We start from the raw sequence: 24,377 nt of genomic DNA, 5'->3' as shown, positions 1-24,377 counted from the left end.
ATGTCCAGCATCATGTCTTTGATCATTTCTGCTGCAGCAAAGGTAAGGAAAGGGTCAGACTTGCTCTAATTGCAGAATGCACCACCACAGAGGTGTAGGGAGACAGGACAGACTAAGCAGCCTAACAGCAGCTCTCATCCTCAGTCTAAGTGAGACACAAGCCTTCATCCATGACCCTGTGGAGTTTCAAGGTCCCTTTATTCACTAATGGTTGAATCAAGGTGAATTCATTCTGTGAACAAGCCAGAAAAGGAACTTACAGATACCAAAACTCATGTGGTTTTTCTCCATGTGGTTTGTTTCCTTAGCACAGATGGGTGGTGGATGGATTGCAGAGGGGATCAGAGCAGAGAGGTCACTCCAAACCTGCATGTAACTCTTTTCTGGGTTTATTTGTTTCTGCTATTGTTCAGTGGGAGATGTTGAAAATAAACTTTAAGCCCAGACTCCTCCTTTTGTCTGTATATGCACCAGGAACACAGAGAGAACATCACAGCAAATTGCCTTCCTGCAGAGCACTGATGCCATCAGGGCTTGTGTGCTTAAAATCTGCTACCAAACTCAACCTTCTCTAACTTCTTTAACCCTTTTCTCATTCCATTTTTTATTTGCTCTGCCTCTGTAGTTGCTCCTGATAATTCCATTCTGCCTCATTATTTATTGCTCATTATTTGCTGTGCCTTCTCCAGCTCCCCCAGGATTTAGAGCCTGCTCTCAGCACCAGCCTCTTGTCTCATTTCCAGCCTGATGAATCCTCCTCTCTTTAAGCTGCTTTACTGTGGGGGTTGCTCAGTACCCCAAGCACCTTTGCTGCCCTTTGCTATTTTATTTTCATTGGTTCTTTTTTCTCAATTTTAATACACTTGGATGCCAGAGCAGAGGTGACCTCTAAGTGCCACCATCACCATAAAAGCATTCTCCAATTATTGCTGGATGGATTTACCTGCAGGTTCTTCACTGCTACGGTGAAAAAAGCTGTTCTTGACAAAATAATTAAATTAGGAGCATAAAATTTCCTAGTGGAGGTGATGGTTTTGAGATGGGGAAGAAGATGTACTGAAGAAGATGCTCAGATTATGTAAGGGATCTAACACACCACTCCAAAAGAGCAATTTTGTCATGGAATCATGGAGTCATGCAATTGCTAAGGTTGGGAAAGACTGTTATGATCATCAGGTCCAGCCATGAACCCACACCACCACGTTCACCATGAGTCTGTGTCCTCAAGTGCCACCTCCACAGGAGTTTTGAACACTTCCAGGGATGGTGCCTCCACCACTTCACTGCGAATTCCATTCAAATGCTTTACAACCCTTTCATGAAATTTTTTTCCTAATGTATATTCTCATTTTTTTTCAAATGTATAATTTCCCCTGGGGCAACTTGAGTCCATTTCCTCTTGCTCCCTGGGAGAAGGGACTGACACTCACCTCACTACAACATCCTTTCATCTGTTCATCTCCTTCCACCCCTACAACCTCCTTACCCACCTAGATCCATGTGGTTGCAGTGCCAGCAGGTTGCTCCAAGCCACCCTCCCTTCACACCCAAATGCCATTTTTTTCCTCTTCTGCAGCTATTTTTCTCCCAGCTGTCTATGTGACTGTGGTCACCAATTGTTGTGTGTGTTTTGAGGGTCCCCAGGACAAGGTGAGAGATGAGAATTGACTCCAAGTTCTCAGAAGGCTGATATATTATATTATATTATATTATATTATATTATATTATATTATATTATATTATATTATATTATATTATATTATATCGTATATCATATAATATATAATATCATATATCAATCATATTATAAGAAAATTATGTACTAAAACTATACTAAAGAAAGAGAAAAGAGACGCACAGAAGGCTGGAAAAGAATGAATAATAAAAACTCATGAATGAATAATAAAAGACTCAGAGAGCCCAACACAGCTGGCTGTGATTGGCCATTAATTAAAAACAATTCACATGCTGGGTAAACAATTCTCCAAATCACATTCCAAAGTAGCAAAACATGGAGAAGCTGAAGCTTCCCAGCTTCCCAGGAGAAGAAATCCTGGCAAGGGGATTTTTCAGAAAATGTGACAGTGACACGTGGCCTCTGTTTCCACCCCACAGGAGCTGAGTAAGAAGTGCCCCCTGGTGAATGGCAGGGGTGCCAGTGGTCAGGACAGCACCTGGATCCTTCCCAACTTGCCCAGCAAGTGCACATGGACAGCCACAACTCCTGCCAGCAAGTCTCCACACTCCTGTGTTCCCTTGTAAGTAATTCCTCTGCGCTGATTTCTTCAGGTGCTGCAGCTCAGCACCTTTTCCTGGAGGTTGTTGTTACACCAGGATGGTCATGGCCAGAAGCCAGCTGTTGTGTTAATGATGGTTTATATTCCAAATGGCAAAAGCAGCTTTTCTCTTTTGCCATCTCCAAGAAGACTTTTTTCACTCCCTTTTATTTTTGCAGAAGGATGTGGCTGGCTCTAGTCTCAGGCTCTGTGTTTTCCAGGGCATCTCCTCGTTTGGGGCATTTTATTTTAGATGGCTGAGAGGCCTTCACAAAAATGGATTACCAGGGCCTGGGCTTTTATATCAGCAGCAAATGGCCCCAGTGCAGAGAAAAGTGCTTGCTCTGAGCTGTTCCTGCCCTCACAGCAGCAGGTTCCCTCCCAGGGTGACGTGAGGGCCCAGACTAGTCCTGACAAGAGGTGCTTTAATGACCCTGCAAACCAGACCCAGACAAGCTACTAAAGATAAGGCTGTCCCATAAATGTCAGAGGAACTGCAGACACGTCCTGCAGTGCAGAGATGTGAAGCAGGGATCCAGCTCCAGCGACTGGAGTAAAACTCCTGGAATGCAGCCCCAGGGAGTGGAGGCCATGGGAGGTGCAGCACTGCTCTGCATGCTCATGCCTGACCATGTGCCAGGCAGGACAAGGCCAGGGCACAGCCACCAGCATGTGGGTAGCCCAGAGCAGCCTCTGGGTCTGGCCCATGCAGGAGGGAGGAATGGATGGAATGCAGAGCCCTTGAGCTGATCCAGCAAGCTGTGCATGGCTCAGTGCAACCCCTGCAGCTGGTGCCTGAGGAGAGAATCAGCTCTTTTCAGTCAAAATTAATTTTTTTTCCCCCCTCAATTATCATTCTGAGCAGGATAAAATTATATTTTTTTTAACAATTGAGCATCAGGGTGCCGTGGTGGTGCCAGTGGCTGGGCCCATCCCACCCCCAGATGGGAGATGGGGACACATTTCCCAAACACTGCTCTGGGAATGGAGTCTGGCTGTGAGGGCCCACACAGCCCTGCTGGGGCAGGAGCTGAACCATAACCCACTGTGCAGCAGGGAAAAACACACTGGGACCCATCACAGCTCTGCAGCAGGGCATGGAGAGAGAGGTGCTTTGGTTTCCCTGCTCTGGGTAAGCCACAGATGGAGCAAAAATCTTCCTGAGATTCCCAGGTGAAATCTGATTGAGTTCTGAGGGTAGAAGCAGAGGGAGGAAACAGGTTGTCATTTAATTAAGAACATAAAATATTTAAATTGTTTTGAGAGATACAGAGGTAGACTAGTTCTGCCACCCCTCGAGCTGGTTCTGACCCAGCATAACCTCAGCAGGAATCCTTTGCTTTGCCAGGACTGGTTTTCCCCTGGACATCTCAAGGAATAGCAGGCCATGACTAAAAGCTGGAATCTTAGGGGAAAACCATCCTTGTCTGCTGTCCTGAGCTGACATCAGCACCTGCAGGATGCAATCCAGATGTGCAATGCAGTAACTCAGGTCACCCTCAAGAGAGCCAGGCTCAGTTAAACCTCACCTGAAGGAGCCAAGGCTCAGCCCCACTGAAATAAATCCCTGAACATTTCAAAAGTGGCTTTTGGAGCAGCTGTGGGGGAAGCTCATTTATTGTGTTATTGCTTCACATTTGGCAGCACTCAGTGGTGCCTGAGATATCAGTGGGAGAGGTAACAGCACATCCCATCATTTCTGGGCTAGGGATGCAGGGAGCCTGGAACCTCTTGGTAGGAAAGACCTTCACTAAACCCCTGCACTCCTGCAGGGCAGGAGGTGTTTATATCACACCTACAGAATCCAAGGTTTTGTCTCACTGTGCTGTGTTGGAAATTGGGTGAGGAGAGGAGGAATGTTTTGGAACATTCTGAGTTGTGTGTGTGTTCCTTTTTACATATAGCTGTAGGTTAATAATTTTTTTTTTCTTTATTTCTAAGCTTGAGCCTGCTTTGCTCTATTTCTGGTCTCACAGCAGACATTAAGGAGAATATATTTTCATGGGGGCACTGGCATTGCACCAGCATCAAACCATGACAGCTTGTGACCAGGATGTGGCCCAAAGAAACACAGCCCTCATCAATCTGTGAGAGAGCTCAGGGCTGTGAGCTCCCTGGCAAGGTGTCTTGGGCAATCAGGTGTTTTTCAGGCTGCTGTTGCTGTGGTTTTTGGCTTCTGCTGGAGCAAATCTGGGCAGCTGGATTTCACTGATGACAGAGCTGGGTTCAACTGTTTGCAAAACACTCCCCAGAACCCTCTGAGGTTTGGGCTTCTCTGATGGCTTGGAGCCATCCTTGCAAGTTTGGCAGTCCTGGGCAGCAACACCTGGCCCAGAGGCAGCTGGAAATGTGGGGAGCAGAGATGGGGCTGGGCAGGATGGGGAGAAGAGGAGGATCCTTGTGCTGTGTCTCCTGGTTTTCTCACCCACAGCATAACATCCTAAGGCTTGCCAGCATCTTCTCACTCATTACAGATCTGGCCTAGGGTTTTGCAGAGCAAGGCATTTCAAAACAACCTTGAAAATTAATTAACTTTTTATGTAAAAAAACCCCTAATAACTCATGATGGAGAACTGTAACTAACTCCTGGTGCCACTAATTGTTGATGGGGACTTTTTCTCTTGGAGCTGAGCTGTGTTTTGGTGGCCTTGATAAAGTTGTTGAAACCTCACTCAGATTTTCTCTTGGTTCATGTTGCACAACAATAGTTTTGATTTGATTTTTTGTTTGTTTGTTTTTCCCTGCATTATTTCAGGACAGAAGAAAAGAAGATCTTGCCCAATATCCTCAAGAAAATTGGCTGCACCCCAATGGTCCAAATCAACAAGATTGGGAAGTCCTATGGGCTCAAGTGTGAGCTCTGTGAGTGTCCCCTTCCCAGCAGGTTTTTGCATGCCATGAGGTGAGGGTGAGGGGTGCTGGAGGGGGGCTTCAGAAGAGGCTCTGTGAGAAGAACAGAGACAGGCAGGGGCAGATATGGCTCCTGTTGGGCTCTCCTGCTTATTAGGCAGTAATTTTTTGTGCCAAACAGGAGGTTTCAAGCAGCAATGAGCAGGGGGGCAATGGTAGTGAGGCATCTCTCCTGCCAGATAACAGCAGCATAAGCTCAGAGCAGACCTGGCCCAAATTTGGGGGTGGATCTAAGTCCTCTCCCTAAGGAGATGTTTGCTGGTGCTGTCTCATGTAAGGCTTGGCTTTAGGCTGGTCCCCTACAGTCACAAGGGTGATAAACTCAGATCTGTGCATGTGGACTTTTCAGTCTCCTTTCCTCTAACTCCTAACCCTGATAATTAATTTGATCCAAATTGGGCAGAAAGGCAAATTCTGAGAGGCAGAAAGTGCCAAAAGTGTCACACAGCTGAGTAAGGAGGGACTTGCTGAGCACTCATGGCACAGCAGAGCCCTGCAGTGCTGTGTGGCACCTGGGAACCACAGAGTTATTTATGAAATAACTATTATTAAATTAAATAACTATGAATAACTATAAGGGCAGCCAGACCCCACTGAGCATACAGACACAGGGAAAGCACCCTGGGCTTTCCCACCTGATCCTTTCTCAGCATCTGGGATCCTTGGGCCACCAGCCCTGCAACCTCCACACTGAAAAACCGAGGATTGTGTTCCCCTGAGATTCCAGCTTTTAGTCATGGCTTGCTATTCCACACTGCACTGCCTCACCCTGCCCACAATGAGAGCTGAGGGGACACCAGGACACCATGGAGGTGGGAGGACAGATGTGCAGTGCCTGGTGCACCTCTGGAGTGTGTCTGGCTGGTGCTTGAGGTGCTGGGAAAGCCAGGCAGATCCCATTTTCTGGGATGGTGTCTCCCTCCCCTGGCACAGGAGGGGAAGCAGAGCAGAGCAGGCAGAGCAGCTCCACAGTCCTGTCTGTGCCAGCACAGAGCCCCTTCCCAGCAAACACAGGAATGAAAGGAAGCAGCTACAGCTGGATGGGATTGCCTGGTGTTCTCTGTGCCCCCAGGGACCCTCGTGCAGCTGGAGTTGTGGCACTTTGCATTATGAAATGTAACGATGAGCACAAGATTTCCTTTTTCTGTTCAGGCTGCTCAGGTACAGGGCTGATTTCTCAGCCTCAGGTCGCTGTGTCTGCCAGGGTGAAGGGAAAAACACCCCTGGAAATCCCCATTTCTCCCTGTTGTCCATAAAACAGAGCTCAGTAGCTCCAGTTCAGCTGCAGATGTTCATCAAAGCCTTGGTGAGAAGAATGCTGTGGTGTGGAGACCCCAGTGAGGACTGAGATGTGCTTTGCATTGCAATCTGAACATACCTTGGAAACTTACTTGGTTTGTTGCTAGCTCAGTGAAAGAAACTCTCATTTGGCCTGACACTTGAAAATGTTATTTCTGTTTGGGATTTTTTATGGCACCTCAGTCAGGACTACAGATCACTGCAAAAGGGGAGCTTTTTTAGATATCTGTTAAAAACCTCAATGCCCCAGGATAGACAGTGAGGCCTTGCTGCTAACCCTTGCCCACAGAAGAGTCCTTAAGGGGTGTTGTGCCAGTGTGGGACCTCCCACCATGCAGCGACCATGCCCAGCTGATTTTAAACCCATCCTGGGCTGTCCAGGTTGGCTTCAAACCCATCCAGGGTGGAGGAAACATGGGGGAAAGAAGGACTCTGTGCTGATGGATAATCCCAGAAGAGCAGGTGGTGGATGCAAAGGGCATCCTGCATCCACCATCTCCTTTCCCCTGAGCAAAGGAAAGTCCTGCAGAGGAGGAAGAGGTGTCCTAACACTGCAGTGAGGCCTGGGGGAGCTGGTGCCTGATGGAGTGTCCCCTTTTTTTCCCTTTCCAGTGGCAAAATGTGAGTATTTCAATGCTGGGGGCAGTGTGAAGGACCGCATCAGCCTCAGGATGGTGGAGGATGCAGAGAGAGCTGGGATTATCAAACCAGGGGACACTCTGATTGAACCCACTTCAGGAAACACAGGTGGGAAGGGCAGGGGTGCTCCCTCTGCCTGGGAACTGGGCAGGGGGCAATTTCTGAGGAGCAGGGATTTGCATTTGGGGTTACAAGGTTGGGCTCTGGCTCCATCCTCCCCTCAGCTCCCCTCCTGGTGGCCACAGGCCTCCTGGGATGCTGAGGTGCTTCCTTGCTGAAATTCCTGAGGGTCCTGTGAGGGTCCCACACCTGCACAGGCGTGCCTGGAAGGTCTCCTTGTACCAAGGCAGACAGCATCAGGAGCTGGGGCAGCCCTGGGTGTTTTCAGGCTGGGAAGCTTTTGAATTCTCAGAGGTTCCCAGACACCATTCCCCTGAGGGGTTGGAACAGAATTCCTGTGATTTTTGGCCTTGTTGGTGTCACTTGTCACCCCACCACACTGTGTCACCCCAGACAGGGAGCCAGGGGGGTCTGTGCTTCCCCAGAGCTGTGTCCCACATGGGTCACACTGGCTCCCTGCCTGCCTGGGGCAGCTGGAATGGCACCAGGCTCCCTGCAGCCCCTGGCAGGGCCAGGCTGCTCCCTCCTGCTGCCTCACCTTCCTGCTCTAGCTGGGAGCAGCTGGCTCCATCCATCACCCCAGTGAAACTGGAGCAGAGGTGCCATGGAGTGATGTGCAGAGTCCTGTCTGTCTGTCCCCCACAACTGAGGGGGAGGGGAAGGCACTCCTGAAGCAAAACCACCTCTCTCCTGTGTAACCAAACCCACAGAAAGGTGGCTGAGCCTCCGTGGGGGGAAAAAGGCTCTACCCATTCTCTCAGTGAGAATGAGGAGCTCCTGGGAGCAGGAGTGATGCTGCAGCTCCACTTGCCTGTCAGCCCATCCTCCCACCCTCCCTGGTGCTCCCAGCACATCCCAGGGGGCTCGTGGAGGATGCTCTCACCTGTGGCTGGTCAGTGACCCCTCCATGGCTCCATCCAGGAGAGAGGAGCGTGGGCAGGGTGGCTCTTGCCAAATTGCCAAATTCTGGTGGTGCCAACCACTTCCCTGTGCTCCCCACCCCACAGGGATTGGGCTGGCACTGGTGGCTGCACTCAAGGGTTACCGCTGCATCATCGTCCTGCCAGAGAAAATGAGCATGGAGAAGGTCAGAGCTCTCTATGGTTTTACCCCACAGCCAGGGAACTTCCTTCCTTCCTTCCTTCCTTCCTTCCTTCCTTCCTTCCTTCCTTCCTTCCTTCCTTCCTTCCTTCCTTCCTCCCTCCCTCCCTCCCTTTAAAAGCCAACCACACACTGCCACAGCTGCTGTTCAGAACTTTGCCTCTTTAGGGGAAAAAAGCAGCCTGTGGTGGCCTGGTGGCTGCTGGTGTCAGAAGTGCAGCTGGGATGGTGAGATAGCCAAACACAGTGAGTAGGTGCAGGGGACAGAGCAGGCTCTGCTGCATGTGAAGCACAGCAGGAGAGGCAGGCAGGGCTACCCTGCCAGTCCTGCTCACTGCCCCTCTGACATCTGACAGGTCCCTTGGCCTCTCTGTGTGTTTATGGTTTTCTTTCACCTGGGGACACTCAGAGTTGCCTGAGCTGTTTCTCAGGGTGGTGTCTCAAGTCACTTGCACGAGAGCTGATGGTCAGGTGAGCAGAGCATCCTGGAGATGGCAGAAATCCCTCACTGGTGAGCCAAGAGGCTCACAGACAGCTCAGCTGAACTCCTGCCAGTGCAGCCAGACATGCACCCTGACCTGGCTCAGGACTGAGCCCTTCTCAAAAGTGTCACCCTCAATTCAACCCAAATCTCACCCAAGCTCGGTCTGGGTCAGATGCCACCTCCAGCTGCCATGGCTTCATCTCCAGGTGTCCCAACACTCCCCTGTCCCACTGACAGCCCCATCTTCCAGAGGAGACACCCAGGGCTGATTGCTCCTTCCCTAATTTTGGTGAAAGAAGAGAAGGGACTTTGGGCAAAACCAGCTTCTTTATCTCCCCTTTGCATGCTGGGGCTCCAGTCCCAGCACACAGGAGACCCTGTTCCCTGTCCAGCTCCCTCTGCCCTTTTCCTCTGGCCCCCAGGAGCAGCACACTGTCACCTCCCTCCACCCTGTCCCCATCCTGCCCTCCAAGTAGGACAGGGCACGAAGCCAGGCTCAAATCCCTATGCCAGCTTCAGGCAGGAGGCCCTGAGCTGCTGGAGCTTGTCAGAGACAGCAGAGTCCAGAATTGGACATTGTATCTCCACATGATAAATGCCTCCCACATGCAAAGCTGCTCTGGCATCTGGCACTGCCCTGAGCCTGCAGGGTCAGGTTACCCCCCCTGAGTGGGATCAGCTGTGTGCAGCTCCTCTTTTCCCTCCCAAAGGTTGATATCCTGAAGGCCCTGGGTGCTGAAATCGTGAGGACGCCGTGCACTCGCTTTGATGCCCCCGAGTCCAATGTCCGCGTGGCCTGGAAGCTGAAGAGTCAAATCCCAAACTCTCACATCCTGGACCAGGTAAAGGCCATCCCTCCACTGGCTCCCTTTCCCAAGAGGGTTTATAGGGTGCTCTCCAAGTGTGCCTGTGTTTGGGGGCTCTATTTGGACTGGCAGATTTCGTCAGTGTTTTATGGCATTTGAAATTTAATCGCCCCTCTGCAAAGCTCAGGGGGACAGAATAAGGGGCACTTCCAAACCTGCAACACTTCTGCCAAATCCTGGATGTGGGTGAGGCTGGGTTTTCTTGCACAATTCAAAGACTCCTCAAATTGCTTCAGATTTAACTTTGACCTGAAAAAAACTCCCACTTTTTAAGCCTGGCTAGCAGCCTCAAAAATAAACCTCATGCTGTAAAGGGCAAACCCTGGTGACTCATGGCAGAGGTTCCTGCAGGGAACTTGGTCCACGTGGGACCAAGGAGGGCACTTGGTCTGACCCCTGAGTGAGGAGCCCCTGGAGTGCAGGAAAATCAGGCATGCTCCTTCCTTCTGAGGAAAAAGTAGCTCAAAGACTGGATGAGCTTTTCAGCTCATTTTTTTGGTCCATGGGTGTGAACGTGGGGTGCACAAATATCAGTGCTGCAAAATCCCTCTGTGCATGAGAGCTAATTGATGATCAGTACAGCTTCTCCAGCCTCTGAACCATCCCCACACCTAAGGGGCACCAAGTGCTGGACAGTGAGTGTTTTTGGGCATCCTTAACCTCCCAAGTGGGTTTGGAAGTCTGTGCCAAAGTGACAAACAGGAGGAACACCAGTGAGCTGTCCTGGTGGGGTGGGTTTCCCCTGGGCAGGGAGAACAGGGGGCAGCTGCATGCTTTGGGTACAGCTCTGTCAGGAGCTGTTGCTGGTTTGGTATTTGACCTGCTCTTCACAAGGTAATCCCTGCTGTTCTCTGCTGGAATAAACAGTACAGAAACCCCAGCAACCCACTGGCCCACTACGACACCACGGCCGAGGAGATCCTGGAGCAGTGTGAAGGTACTGTCTGTGCACAGGGCTGCAACCCTCTCTGAGAGGCTTCATTTACATCATTTATTGACCTCAATGTCTAGAAACAGCCCAAAGGGCCTCTGGAGTGGCAGGCAGTATTATCTTAATAACACTGACACACAGAGTGTAGCAACCTCTCCTAATCCACCCCAGATCCACCTCAGCCTGCAGGGCTTCACGGCTCTCTCCTCCCATTGCAAAACCTGGGGGAGGACACCAGAGGCTTAAGGAGCTCAAATTGTACCTAAAGGAGACAGAACATGCCTCGTGGTGGCCACAGTGACCTGCCAGCTGGGAACACAAGAGGTCCCACGAGGCCTTGGAGGGGAATATAAATCCACCAGGGCATGGCAAGGTTGGTCTGATCCAGCATTCTCATCTGCAAATCAAAACAGACTGAAACCTCCCAAACCAGTGCCATTGGAAGTGAGGGCTGGGGGAGGATAAAGGGCTGTCCCAGTCCATGTTTGTGCAGATAGAAGTGACATTTATTGCCAGTTCTGGGAGCACTGTAAAGCATGACCAGGACTTGAAGGATTTTAACTGGAGAGCTGTTATCAGAGCTGTAAAGCAGTCAGGTATCAATGGGAACAAGAGAGTCCCAGCCTTGCCCCCACCACAGTGTCAGGGTTTGCTCTAGCTGGCTGCCAGCTGTGGGTTGCAGGTCCCAATGCAGCTGCAGCACCAGGTTTTGAAGGCCAGACTCCAATTCTGCTCCTTCCAGCCCTAAATCTGTATAATGTCAACCATGCCAGTGGGGCAGCATCTGACAGAGGCGGGTGCCAGGGCAGAGCTCAGCCCTGCCTCCCCTGTGGATGCCAGCACAGGCTGGAAGGTTGTGCCTGTTAGTGATATTAATGTGTGTGGCTTGCTTTGATATGCTGTGGTTTGAAGGGGTGGATGTGCTGAGATATTCCCTCCCCTTTAAGCCACAGAATCACAGAATATCCTGAGTTGGAGAGGACCCACAAGGATTATCAAAGTCCATCTTGGGGTCCTGTACACCTAAAAAGTCACACCATGTGCCTGAGAGCATTGTCCAAACACTCCCTGAGCTCTGCCAGGCTGGTGCTGTGACCACTGCCCTGGGGAGCCTGCTCAGTGCCCAGCCACCCTCTGGGGGAAGAACCTTTCCCTAATATCCAACCTAAACCTCCCTCTTCATGCTGTTCCCTGTGCTTAGTAGATGCCAAAGATGCAGAAATCATGGAGAGCTGCAGTGAGGGATCTGGAGGTCACCTTCAGCTCCCTGCAGTGAGGCAGGATCAGCTGTGCTCAGGTCCTGCAAGCTCATCTGAGCTTCTGCACAGGACCAGGCTGTGGCCACCAGCATGGCCTCTGCCTGAGCTCTGCTCACAGGGGTTCTGGGGGACACAGGGCTCTGAATAAAGGGGAGATCCTGCTGTGCTGAGCCCTTGGAAACCTCTCTGCCCCCTGGTCTGCAGGCAAGGTGCACATGGTGGTGATCGGGTCTGGCACAGGAGGAACCATCACTGGTGTGGCCAGGAAGCTGAAGGAGAAGTGCCCAGAGTGCAAGGTAAGGCTGGAGGCAGGACTGCTGGGGTTTTCATGGAATCACAGAGTGGTTTGGGTTGGAAGGGACACTGGGGATTGTCCCATTCCACCCATTATCCTGCCATCAGCAGGGACACCTTCCACCAGACAGGTTGCTCAGAGCTGGCCTTGAACAATTCCAGGGATGGGGCACCCACAACTTCTCTGGGCAACCTGTGCCAGGGCCTCACCACCCTCACAATGAGAGATTTCTTCCTATAATCCAATATAAATCTACCCTCTTTCAGCTCAAAGCCCTTCCCCCTTGTCCTGTCCCTGCATGTCATTTCCTACCTAACCCCATAGCTCACCTGAGGCAGCAGTTGCTGTCTGCACCTAAAGCTGTGTTGAGGGACATGTGGTGTTGTGGGGTTCTCAGGATGAGGTGAGAGATGAGAATTTGACTCTATGTTCTTAGAAGGCTGATATTATTATATTATATTATATATACTATCTATGATATTATATATTATACACTGTATATTATATATAGTATATATATAATATATACTATATATATTATATATAGTATATATATAATATATTATATATACTATATATAGTTTATTATATATACTATATACTATACTATACTATACTATACTATTATATTATATTACTATACTAAAGAAAGAGAAAGGATACATCAGAAGGCTTAACAAGAATGAATAATAAAAACTCATGACTGACTCCTCAGAGCCCAACACAGCTCATGGTGATTGGTCATTAATTAAAAACAATTCACATGGAACCAATCAAAGATGCACCTGTTGGTAAATGATTTCTAGACTACCTTCCTAAGCAATCAGATAATTATTGCTTTCATTCTTTTTTGAGGCCTCTCTGCTTCCCAGATGAAGATCCTAAACAAAGAGGATTTTTCAGAAAATATCATAGTGACAGGGAGGCACCTCAACCCAGACACAAAGCTGTAAATATCCAGGGAAAATCACCAGAAATCCCCATCAGCCAGCACAGCTAGGTCCAGAAAGGATGTGTGTATCTGCAGGTTGGAGCTCACTGCTGGCTTCACCTAGAACAGATTAAGGAGCTCTGGCACTGTCCTCAGGGAAGTGGCAGGCTCTGCCAAGGGGGTGATGACAAACACCTTGAGAGTGATAACATTTTCAGCCACCAGTCACTTCTGCAACAGCTGAAGGCTACCTAGGATCTATTTAAGAAGACAGTGAAAAACAGCACCCTTTTATCCTGGAAGCTCTCCATGCTGCCAGCAATTAGGAATATTAATGAATATCAGGGGGAGGAAACACTGCTGATAAGTGTGAGAGACAACTGCTCACTTTGAAAATTTAAAAAGGTTTATTAAACCTTAACAAAAATACAACAAAGGACTGCATAAGGAAAAAGCTGCAGTGCTGGGAACTGCCCCTCATGCACACCACATGGCCAGTTCATCTTCAGGATGGATGCTCAGTCTTTTATACCCCTGGGGGCTGCATCAGCCAGCCCTGGCCCTCCCAAGGTCTGTCAGTCAGCTCTTCTGTGCCATTTATCAGTGCAAACTGCTTTCTTGTCCCTGGATTGGAGCTCAGGTGTTGCCATGCCCACCCCCTGAGCACCCCCAAGCTTTTCCATTCCCAGCTGCCCCATGCCAGGGACACCTGTGCAGCTTCTTTGTACCTGTCCTGGACAGCCCAGGCTGCCTGATGGCAACAATACAGGGGGGAAAGGGAACCATGGGGAGAACAGAGGACATCTAAACCACAATAACATAACCATACATCACTAAAGCTTTTATTAATATTCACACAATAGTTAATTTTAATTGTGAGAGCCAATCATCTCATTATCCGTCTATAAGGGTGTGGGTAACTTTTCCTTTGAGTTTTGTGCTTGGCAGTTTCTGAATTCCCATTTTGGTTTGACAAAATGCCTTTCCCTCCCAGATCATTGGTGTGGACCCTGATGGCTCCATCGTTGCCCTGCCCAGCGAGATGAACAAAACCAACACCACAACCATCGAGGTGGAGGGCATTGGGCACGACTTCATCCCCACTGTCCTCGACAGATCTGTGAGTAACCCTGAGAGGAGGGGCCTCTGCCTGCTCTCTGCCTTGGCATCCAGCTGTCAGGACTACTCAGTGCAAATCTCCAGCCACCCAGTGCAAAACAACAACTAAATCAATTATTTAGTGCACTACAACATCCAGCCTGCTCCCAAGGCCAGAGGTGTGGTGGTCCTGAGGTATCTTCCCAGTGCAGAACAAGCTGTTGTGGGGAGACTGAGTAACTCTGATTACAACTTGCTTTCTGAGTAACTCTGATTTACAACTGAGTAACTGATTTACTGATTTACTCTGAGTAACTCTGAGTTACAACTGGCTTTTGGTTTTTTTAATTTAAGATTTCCTCAAATTTAAAATTTCCCTGCTAACGCACCAAAGAGTGTGGTAGGTTTCGGTGCTGGTCAATCACTAATGCATTCACTTCCTGCTGTGAGATAGGCAAAGCAGGCTCAAAACTTTAAAAGGGTATAAAAAAATTTATTAAAAGTGATTTAAAGAAAAAAAAAGGTAGTAAGAATCAAAACAAACCCTTCAGAACACTTCTTGTCCCCCCACAACCTTTTCTTTCTCACTGATAAAGTGTAAAGAAATAAACCCTAAAATTTCCAGTCAGTTTACTATCTTTAAAATAGTCTTTCTTCAGTTCACTTAGGGAGAGAAGTCCCTCTTGTTAAGGTTATGGAGACGTTTCCACTTTTCCAAGAGATAAAAAACGTGTTTTTCACAGGGGTGTATCCAGCTTCCCAGTGGCTCAACAAACTGTCAGTTACACAAAAACCTTTTGCCTCACTTCCCTAAATTCCTCCCATGTCAAACAATGACACTGAGCCACAAGGAGAGGGCAGATAGAGGTGAAAAGCAGGCATTTAACACAGTGTGAGTGTCCTCAGCCTCACCATCGTTCAGATGTGCCTCTTTGGCTGTGGTCTGTGCTGAGGCTGCTCCTCATCACCTGCTCTTTCCTGAGCCTTCTGTGCCTCAGGCACCACACACAGGGAGCAGAAATCCTGCACCATGCACAGGCTGCACAAGATCCAAGCAAGACAGCAGGCCATGAACCTTTCATCTCTTGTTGTCAAGTTCCCTCTCAGTGTATCAGCTGCCACAGAGCTTTAAATCCCTAACACAGGCTGCCTATATTGCCCTGGCCTCATTCTAGAAAGGTCCCTCACAGCCTCAGACCTGTGATTCTTTCTGCTTTCAGGTGTTGACTACATCCCTGTTGTCAGCACCTGGCTGTAGAGCTGTCACCTTAATAATCCACACTGATTCTTGTAGCTGGATCTCATTTTGGCAAATTCTGAATCATTCATGTACCCTGGGACATCATAAACACCCTTCCACATCCTAACTCTGGACCTGTCAGGCATGCCTAACTCTCCAAGGAAAGGGTGCTGGAAAGGTGTGGGTGTCTGCAAGGAGGAACTCCAGACCATGGATCTTCTGACAAATGCTTTCAGCAAGCGTGGAAGGCAGCTCAGAGCTGCCAGATGTTGTGGGCATCAGCACCATGGTGTGCCTCAGAGGGTCAGGGCAGCCTGAAGTGACATTTCCAGGACTCATCCTCCTTGCTTTCCTTCCAGGTGGTGGATCAGTGGTACAAAAGCAATGACAGAGACTCATTCCTCATGTCCCGCAGGCTGATCAGAGAGGAGGGCTTGTTGTGTGGTAAGCACAGTGCAGCCACAGCACTCTGTCCCCTGAACAAACCCTCTGAACCTCATCCTTTTGGGACCAAAACTCTCCAGAGGAGGTGCCCTCTGCATTCTTGTGTCTGCTGGGTCAGCAGGGCTGGAAGGCTGAGCCTGGGGCTGTGCAGAGGTCACTGCAGGCTCCAGAGGTGTTTCCCTCAGTCTGGTCTGGGCTCTGACTCACCAGCCACAGTAATTATAGAAGGAATAATTCTCTCCTTACTGGAGCACTTTTGCAGTGGAACTGGATCTTCAGGCAGTGTAGAGTTACAGAGGCTGAGGGGAGGATTAGTGGGGCTCAGGGCAGGACAGGTGGGCTCTGCCAGCAGCTCTGTGAGGCCGTGCTCGGTGTCACTGCCACACCAGAGGTGCCAGCTTTGGACCAGCAAGGTCTGGAAGCAAAGAAAGTGTGAGATGTTCTTACTGAGTACTGCTCCCCGTGCCAACAAGCTGAAAGTGATCCCACTGGCTTCCCAAAATGAACAGGTGCCCTCAGACAGACCCTGCCTGTACCCTGAGAGCCTCCACAGAGCATCAGCCTTGTTTTCAGCCTTCCCTGACGCCAGGCAAACAGACACAGGTTTGCACCCAGGAGCAGACACCACGTAGGCTCGTAGTTACAGCTGATAAAAGCCCTGAGCACTCATATCCAGGGAGTTTTGGAAAAGATCAGGCTATATATATGTAATGAAACACTTAAATGTTGATTTAACCTAGCAGGCAGGGAGTCACTGTGTTTCAACAGAAACCACTTGTTTGAACTCAACCATAATTTGTGAACAGCTTCGTGTTCCCTGAGCTGCATTTTTCAGGGCCGTTCCTCGTTTGTTTGAAAAATGTGACCCAGGGATAATTAACCTGCTGTAAAATACGTGCTGCCTTGAATGCAGGCTGTAATTGGCACAGATAGTGGAATGTGTCTGACTTCCAGTGCTCAGACTGGTGCAGGAGGAATTGCCTCTGTAAAGCAGGGACCTGCTTTCCCTACGTGCAGCAAACCACATGCGTGCACACAGACACGGGCAGCATTCAGGCCTTCCCATCATGTTGGCCTGGTATTCCAAGCATGAATGAAATGTTTATGGGCCTTTTTTTTCAGTCTTTACAGTGCCTTTAAAGCCAGTCTTTGGCTGCCAAGTATGTCAGCCAGAAGCTCCAGAACTGGCGTGGTTTCTGCTCATGGTTAGGGAGGGTGGGCAGCGCGTTCTGAGTGTCCCTGCATGGCACCTCTCAGACCTTGGTCTGCCCACAAGAAATCGTTCATGAAGTCCATGAGGTGACTTTCAGGCAGCCTCCAAAGCCCAAGAGCCACCATATGAACACATCCCACCAGTCCCTCCCTCTGCCTGGCCCTAAACCCTACAATGCTTTGGGGTTGATTGTTCTCCCATCCCAGCGTCCCAAGCCAGGTGCCACCTCTGCACCTTATCTGGGGCAGCCTGTGCTTCCCACTGCAGGACAGTGGCCCTGGGCAGCCCTGACCCTTGTCTCGCTGTCCTTGGTGTCCCTGCAGGTGGCAGCTCGGGCAGTGCCATGTCTGTGGCTGTGAGAGCTGCCAGGGACCTGCAGGAGGGCCAGCGCTGCGTTGTCATCCTGCCTGACTCCGTCCGGAACTACATGTGAGTGTCCTGCCCCCTGCCCTGCTCCCAGCACCAGGGTGGGAGCTCCCAGGGCCTCCTGTGGCAGCAGCTGGGGCTCAGCAGAACCACCCCAATCAATCAAATGGCAAGGCACATGGAGTGAGCCCAGAGCTGGGAGTCTCCCTCGGGCAGGGAAAAAGCAAAATAAACAGCAGGGAGGAACAGCGCATCAGCGTGGCAGCCACCAGGGGATGGGTGTTGGGACACTTGGGGTTTATTTCCTCTCCTCTCTGACTCACTGCACAGAGCAGGACTCAGCCAAGCTGCACTTTCTGAGCCTGCATGCCTGAAGTGAGGAAGGCAAATAGCTGGCGTGCTTCGAAGAGTTACTGAGCACCCCATGCTCCTGTTGACCTTAAAAGGGGCTGAGAGCAGCCAGCTGCAAAAATCATGAGAGCCCCAGGGGCAGTGCTGTGGTCTGCTGCACAAAACTTCTTCTGGAAGCCTCACAGACTTGCTCTTTGTTGGTGATTTCTAGGTCCAAATTTGTGAATGATCAGTGGATGATAAAAAATGGGTTCCTAAATGACGCCCAGGAGCACAAGCCTTGGTAAGACAACTTTTGCTGGGATAAACTGTGCTGAGGGAATCAGCTTTCTGAGTCTGGAAATTGTTATCTTCAAAGGAAAATGTTCCTTTTTAGTGTTTAGGAAAAACACAGTAAAGTCCAGACCCCTCTGGGGAGGCTGTAATGCCAGCTCCTCTCTTTTGAGTGGTTATCTCTCAGCTCTCCAATCAAGGTCTATAAAGGAGCCATTTCTGTCCCAAAGTAGCTGATCCACTCCCACATGGCAGCCCAGGCCACCTAAACCCTCTGGAAACCTCTCTCTGCTCCACATCTGACATTCAAAGGACCACCAGGCTGCTGGGGAGGTGGGTCCCTGTTTTAGCTAGCCCCCTTTCAAACAGCTCTGCAGCTCTTTTCAGGCATCAACCAGAAAATTTTCACTTTCCAGAGCTGCTGGCCAGAAAAGCTGGCCAACTCTGCTGTCCCTTGGATACCATGGGGAAAGAGACCCCTCAGGGACAGGAAACTGCTGATGCCAGTTGATGTGTGGCTGGGCAGATGCCAATTGTTTAGAAAAGCTCATGGTCTCACTCTTAAAAGACGGCAGGTATTACTGATGTCACCTTCTCCTTTACCAAAAATTCTTGTAAAATATTTCCTAAAAACGTAACCCATTTCCAAGGCCTCTTGTGTCTGGTTAGAGTTGCTCTTGGCCTTTCCAGGCTCCAGCATTGCCTTTTCTGCAAGGACTCAGGGCTGAGATGGTTGGGAGCTGCTTGTGCTGCCCCACACACCAGCTCAGCTTGTCCCTCATAAGTCACACGAGCATCTCTGCAAGGCTCTCTCCTGCAGGAGCTGCAAATGCTGCCTTGTGAGGACCAAGGATACAGAACAAAGGAGTGAAACTGGTAGGTTCACCCATTTCTGAGCTTGCAGTAAAGCCCTCAATAGCTTCCTTGGATTCAGGACAGCTCAGCACCTTGCTGGTCTCATCCCTGCCTCTGGAGCTGCATGAACACTGGGCACAGGGAAAGCTTGGCTTCAACAAGACCTGGCCGTGGTGGCATTTCTGCTTTGGCTCTAGGAGCAGGGCTGGCTTTTCAGGCAGGCAGACTGTCCCTCATCTCCTCTGGCCTTGTCCCCCTGCTGAAGGCCACAGCTGTGCAGCAGTCACAGCTCAGCACTGCCATTTGTCTCCCAACAGGTGGTGGAACATCAAGGTGCAGAAACTGAATCTCTCGGCCCCTCTCATCCTCCTCCCAGAAGTCAGCTGTCAAAAGGCAATTGAGATCCTCCAGGAGAAGGGATATGACCAAGCTTCTGTTGTTGCTGAGTCAGGGTAACTATTTCTGCTCACTGCAGATGGGCATTTGTGCAGAAAAATCAGTCATGATGAAGCTCAACTCCCATTTACTCATTCAGAGCTGGGGCTCTTGTGTTGGACTCTGATGCACAATTTTAAAAAGATCATCTGCCTCCTTGGGAAGATTCATCAATAAAACTCCTGTAAAAGACCCAGTTAAAGCCCAGTCCAGTGCCCACCAAAGCAGAAGATGCTGGGTCAGTGCACAGGCAGGGGGAGCCCAGGGGAGTGAGAGCTGGGGGGAAACCCACACAAATAAGCAGCTGGAGAGCCCATGGGTTTTCCTTCTCCCAGCTGCTAAATCCTGGACTGCAGCAGCAGATTTTAACTGCTGTGAAACCAACAGCTTGGTGAGGACAAAGACTTCCTTGTTCTGCCCAAGTGAGGAGAAACCTGGTGCCTCCCCCTGACTGCAGCAACAATTTAGTCCCTGATTCAACCAGAGCAGTTCAGCCCCTGCATAAAATGTGTGTTCCACCTCAGGTCTGACCTTCTGGAAAACTCCCTGTTCCCTTACAGGCTTATTTTGGGAATGGTGACCCTCAGCAACACCCTGAGCTCCGTGCAGGATGGAAATGTGGAGTTCTCAGACCCTGTCACCAAGGTCACCTATGACCAGTTCTCCAAGGTACCACTGAGGCTGGGGATGGTGTCAGCCTGGCTGGGGACAGGGACAGAGGGAGAGGGGCACCAGCACACCCTGGGGTGTGAGAGGAGCAGGGAGAAGAGAAGGCAGAGAGGAATGGGGAGGGCCACGGTGACATCTTGGAGATGAGAGTAAGGACAAGCACCTGTAAAAGCCCTGCAGAGCTTTTCCCACCAGGAGCCAAGCACTGACAGGGGATTTCATCCAGCTGGGGAATCAGCACCCTCCAAAATCAGAGCTCAGCCACTGCCAGGTGAAGTAAAAGGTTAAATGTTGAATTTTGTCCTGTTTAGGTCAGCCTGGAGGACAGCCTTGGGAAGCTTTCCTGCCTCCTGGAGAACGACCACTTTGCCATCATTGTACACGAGCAGATGCAGGGTAGGTACCTGCAGGAGCTCCCCACGGGCCTGGCACAAGTGTTTGAGAGGGGAGAGGGAAATTCTCAAGCTGATTGTGGCAGGTGTCAGTGCAGCTGCTGCACCTGTGCAGCCCCCAGAGGTTTCTGCTCTGCACAGCCCTGGAACTGCCCACTCCTCACCCAGGACTCCTCCTGGCACCACAGGGATGAGGGGAGAGGGGGCAAAGCAAGCAAGGGGGAAACTGGGGATCTCTGTAGAGTTCTGTAGCCCAGGGGCAAGGTCAGAAGGAGCATTTGGCCACATCAGGTAAAGCCTGGGTGGAATTCAGGCACCTGAGGTGAGAAAGCTGAGAAAAACTGGGGTGGGCCATGAGCAAGCCCTGTGGGTCATCAGGGCACTGGGTGCAGCTGTGTGTGAGCCTGCCCTGGAGGGATGCTGTGCCAGCCTGGCAGCACCATTAAAGCAGGTTTTATTGGTTTTATTCTCAATGCCCTGCACACCTTCCCCCTGGTGTGCAAGGCAACCCAGCAGAGTCATCTGCAGCAGCATCAGGATTGCTGACACATCTGTGGCAGCAGGGATCACCCCTCGTGCCTCCTCTGAGCCAAAAAAGGTGTGGTGGCAGGTGCTGCTCAGCACACCTGGCCTGGCACACCTTTCCAGGGCAATTACACCAAAAGGAGCACAGATTTGACCTTGGCTGGGAAATGTGAGCAACATGAAAAGCAGTCAGAAGAGCCAAGTTTAGCTCTTGTGAATCAGGGCTGAAGGGTGTAATTATGCTGATTTGGTGGGATTGCACACTGAGCATGCAGAGCATCCCTCAGGTGAGCAGTGGGTGGCTCCAGCAAGGGATGCCTGCTCAACTTGGGGCCTCCAAAACCCAAACATCCCAAACCTTCCCTCTCCAGGTCCTGTTCCCCCAGAGCCCCATCAGCTCTGAAGCTTTGCAAGCCCATCCATGTTCCCACAACAGGCTGCAAACAAAAATCTGTCACTCAAAACTGCCTTTGATGCACGTTTCCAAGTCAGTCACCAAAACTAATGCCAGGCAGAGTTTCCTTTCTCAGCTGTGTTGTCATAAAATAAGGAATATCTCTTTTGTATCATGTTTTGATATAAATTAAATGGTATCAGCAAATTAAATGGCACCCATCAAAAAATATCAGCCAGGTGTCTGCAGCAGCTCTTGCTCTGATTTTCAAACAACACCCACTTGCTTTTCCAGAGCTGCTGTTTAATGCTGTCACAGTTACTCCCTTATTTATTACTTTCTTCCCACACCTTTGGAGCTTGCATTTTATCTTGTGTTTGGGCTCTGGTGGCCAGTTTTATTTTTATTTAAGAAAACATTTATCAGACAGTTAAAACAATTATTGAAGTGCTGTTTCATTAATGGTGGTGTAGGATGTTATGAGAACAGAGCAGAAAAGTGCCTGACTGCTGCTTTTAGAGAGTCTCATTAGTTTGCTCTGAAAAGTTCTGTGGTGACAGGAGCCGGGCTGGAACAGAGGTTGGCTAAAAACAACTGGGAAATTAAGTTTCCTGCTCTGGGAAAGGTGGGTTATTTGCAGCAAAAACCTCTCTGGAGTGATCACAGTGACCTGACTGAGGCTCCACCATCATTTCTGTGGAGGTAGAGCTCAGGCAGATGCTGTCCCTGTTAGGGTTTTCTTTTAATAAAAGAACAGCAGCCTCTGCACAGCTGGAAGGTGGTAAGGGTGGGGGTGGTGGTGGTGTTCTTTTTTATTTTTTTTTTGCCACTAAGCTGGAATTTTCTGTGCTTCCAGTCAGTGGGAATGGCAGCTCCTCCACGAAGCAGACGGTGCTTGGCGTGGTCACATCCATGGATCTCCTCACCTTTGTCAGCACCAATGACAAGAAGTAGCAGAGCAGCTCGGCTGCCTCCCCCCCTCCAGCAGCTCCAGGGGTCCCCCTGAGCCCAAACCCCCTGGGCAAGGGAGCCTCTGGCCCAGTGCAGCCAAAAGTTTCTCAAAATGCCCAGGAGAAAATTGTGATGTGTTACATTTGTCTGCCAAACGCCACTCAGAGTATCCCTAAAGAGGAGATAACTGAAGAAATTGTGTTTAACAGCCATGGAGCTGCCCAGGGCTGGGCAGGGAAGGTGGGAAGGCCAGCATGGGAAGGGGATGGTTGCTCCTGCCCAGGGTTCAGCAGGAGGAGCTCTGGTGAGTTTGGCAGCTGCAGGTTCCTGTGCAGTGCCCCTGGTGCAGCTGCTGAGGGCTCTCCTCGGGGCCAGAGCCCATTTCTGCCACAGAGCAGCAGGGCTGGGGGCAATCAGGGCACTGCTGCACCCCCTGTCCCTCTCTGCCCCCCAGGCAGGGTGCAGGCACCCCCAGGGGCCATTCCCCCCCAGCCCTGGGGGTGTTTGCCTCCAAGAAGGCAGCAGGAGAGTCTGGAGTCTCAGCTTCTGTTTGCCAGGCTCGGGAATAAATGTGTGAGATGGTATTTCTTGTCCTGGCTCAGATGTTTATTAGTTCTTATCTCTGTTACTGTCTCACAAAATATGAGTTCTGCAGCACTTTAACAAACTAAAAATGGAGCCCCATCTCTCTCTCTCTCTCTACAAGGACTTTTAAAGATAAACTGTCCAATTAAGAAATGACACCTCAATTATTTTCACGTTTAACCCGATAACCAACCACCCATGCCCACAATGGGGATTTTTTAATCCAATGACACAAAACCACCCAAACCCATGGAGAAGAAGGTGAAGAAGAAGGAGCAGCCTCCACCCTAAAACCTCCATCTTGCTTTATATACATTACCATATTCTAAACCCTTAAACTGAGTTTTCCACCCTGTGATATCACACACTTCTACTCATACTCCACACCCACAATCCCAGTTCTGTCATTTCCATTTTGGTAGTTTTCTCCACGGCCTCAGGTCAATGCTGTGTTCTCCTGGGGGTCAGTGCCTGGCAGCACAGAAAGTCTGAAATTCTCAGCATCCAGGGTTCCAGCAGGGAGGGAGGGGCACAGAGCACAGGAGGTGAAAGGTGGGAGGGAAAAGCCAAGGGCTGTGATGAGCAGGGGGCTGAGGTGCTGGGCTGGTGGTGATGGTGACCCCTGTGGGGGCTTTGGGATGCACCTTCCTCAGCTCTGGGGGGTTTGGTGGCACTGGAGCCTCCTGCATGGTGAGGGGACAGTGGAGGGAGCCCAAACAAGAGGCAGAGACTCAGTCACAGAACAGTGAGAGGGGCCATGGCTTCATCCCTGAATATGCATCCTCAGAGCTCCTTATCAAAGGCTGGAGGGGAGGGCAAGGTTTGGTCTTAATTCTGCTGTCAGGCCATTGTGGGGACTGATAATGAAGGTCAGCAGAGCCATTTGCCATGGCTACCAAAAACCAAAAATGAAAGCAAATGTCAAAAGTGAGCTGTGGGAGCAAACTGAGGTGCCATTGAAACCCAGTTTGGGGGAGCTGCTCTCAAAAGACCCAGAGAGGTTCACAATCTTTCTGTGACTTTCTGGAGCTGCTCCAAGACGGCAACAACCAATTTCAATTTCAGCTAAGTGGCTACTCCATATTCTCAATCTAATCTAGTTTGTAGGAGACTTTTATTAAGTTATAGAACGCTGAAGTATTTACATTTAGGTAAAGTGTCTCTGCTGTCCATTGTTTCCTGAGTGACACGAGCGATTATCAGATTTTCTGAGAGTTTTTGCTTGTGCAATAACCATATTTGTCCAGAAAAACAAACTGACTAGTTCAACCCTCATCGTTTCATATTTATTTTAGCAATTCTGTGGCAAAGTGAAGCCTGTTAGTCCATGCACGTATCCCAAACTCACAGGAGTAAGTCTGAAAGTGCCCCATAACTCCATGAAGCCCAGAACTGAGTCTGAACCTGGACCAGCCTGGCTGTTATGGATTAACCCAGAGCCCAGGGCTTCCAGCAGCTGCAGGGCTGCAGGGCAG

At 50.0% G+C, this 24,377-nt stretch overlaps 1 protein-coding gene across 1 annotated transcript; it reads left to right on the top strand.

Annotated features, from left to right (window-relative positions):
• On the top strand, positions 1-22,541 carry LOC139591905 (cystathionine beta-synthase-like). The gene is made up of 16 exons (XM_071431134.1): positions 1-42; positions 2,116-2,258; positions 5,032-5,138; positions 7,098-7,232; positions 8,252-8,331; positions 9,540-9,671; positions 10,563-10,632; positions 12,090-12,181; positions 14,106-14,231; positions 15,809-15,893; positions 17,430-17,535; positions 18,035-18,106; positions 19,269-19,403; positions 19,947-20,055; positions 20,367-20,451; positions 22,223-22,541. The coding sequence occupies exons 1-16, from the start codon at positions 1-3 to the stop codon at positions 22,318-22,320; spliced, it is 1,617 nt and encodes a 538-aa protein (XP_071287235.1). The 3' UTR covers positions 22,321-22,541.
• Positions 22,542-24,377: the final 1,836 nt, after the last annotated feature.

This window comes from Agelaius tricolor, unplaced genomic scaffold (assembly GCF_023055355.1).
Source record: "Agelaius tricolor isolate 1412-34295 unplaced genomic scaffold, bAgeTri1.0.p SCAF_7, whole genome shotgun sequence".
Taxonomy (NCBI): domain Eukaryota; kingdom Metazoa; phylum Chordata; class Aves; order Passeriformes; family Icteridae; genus Agelaius; species Agelaius tricolor.
The sequence above is the reverse complement of the archived record's forward strand: the minus strand, read 5'-3'. Positions and strand labels throughout refer to the sequence as shown.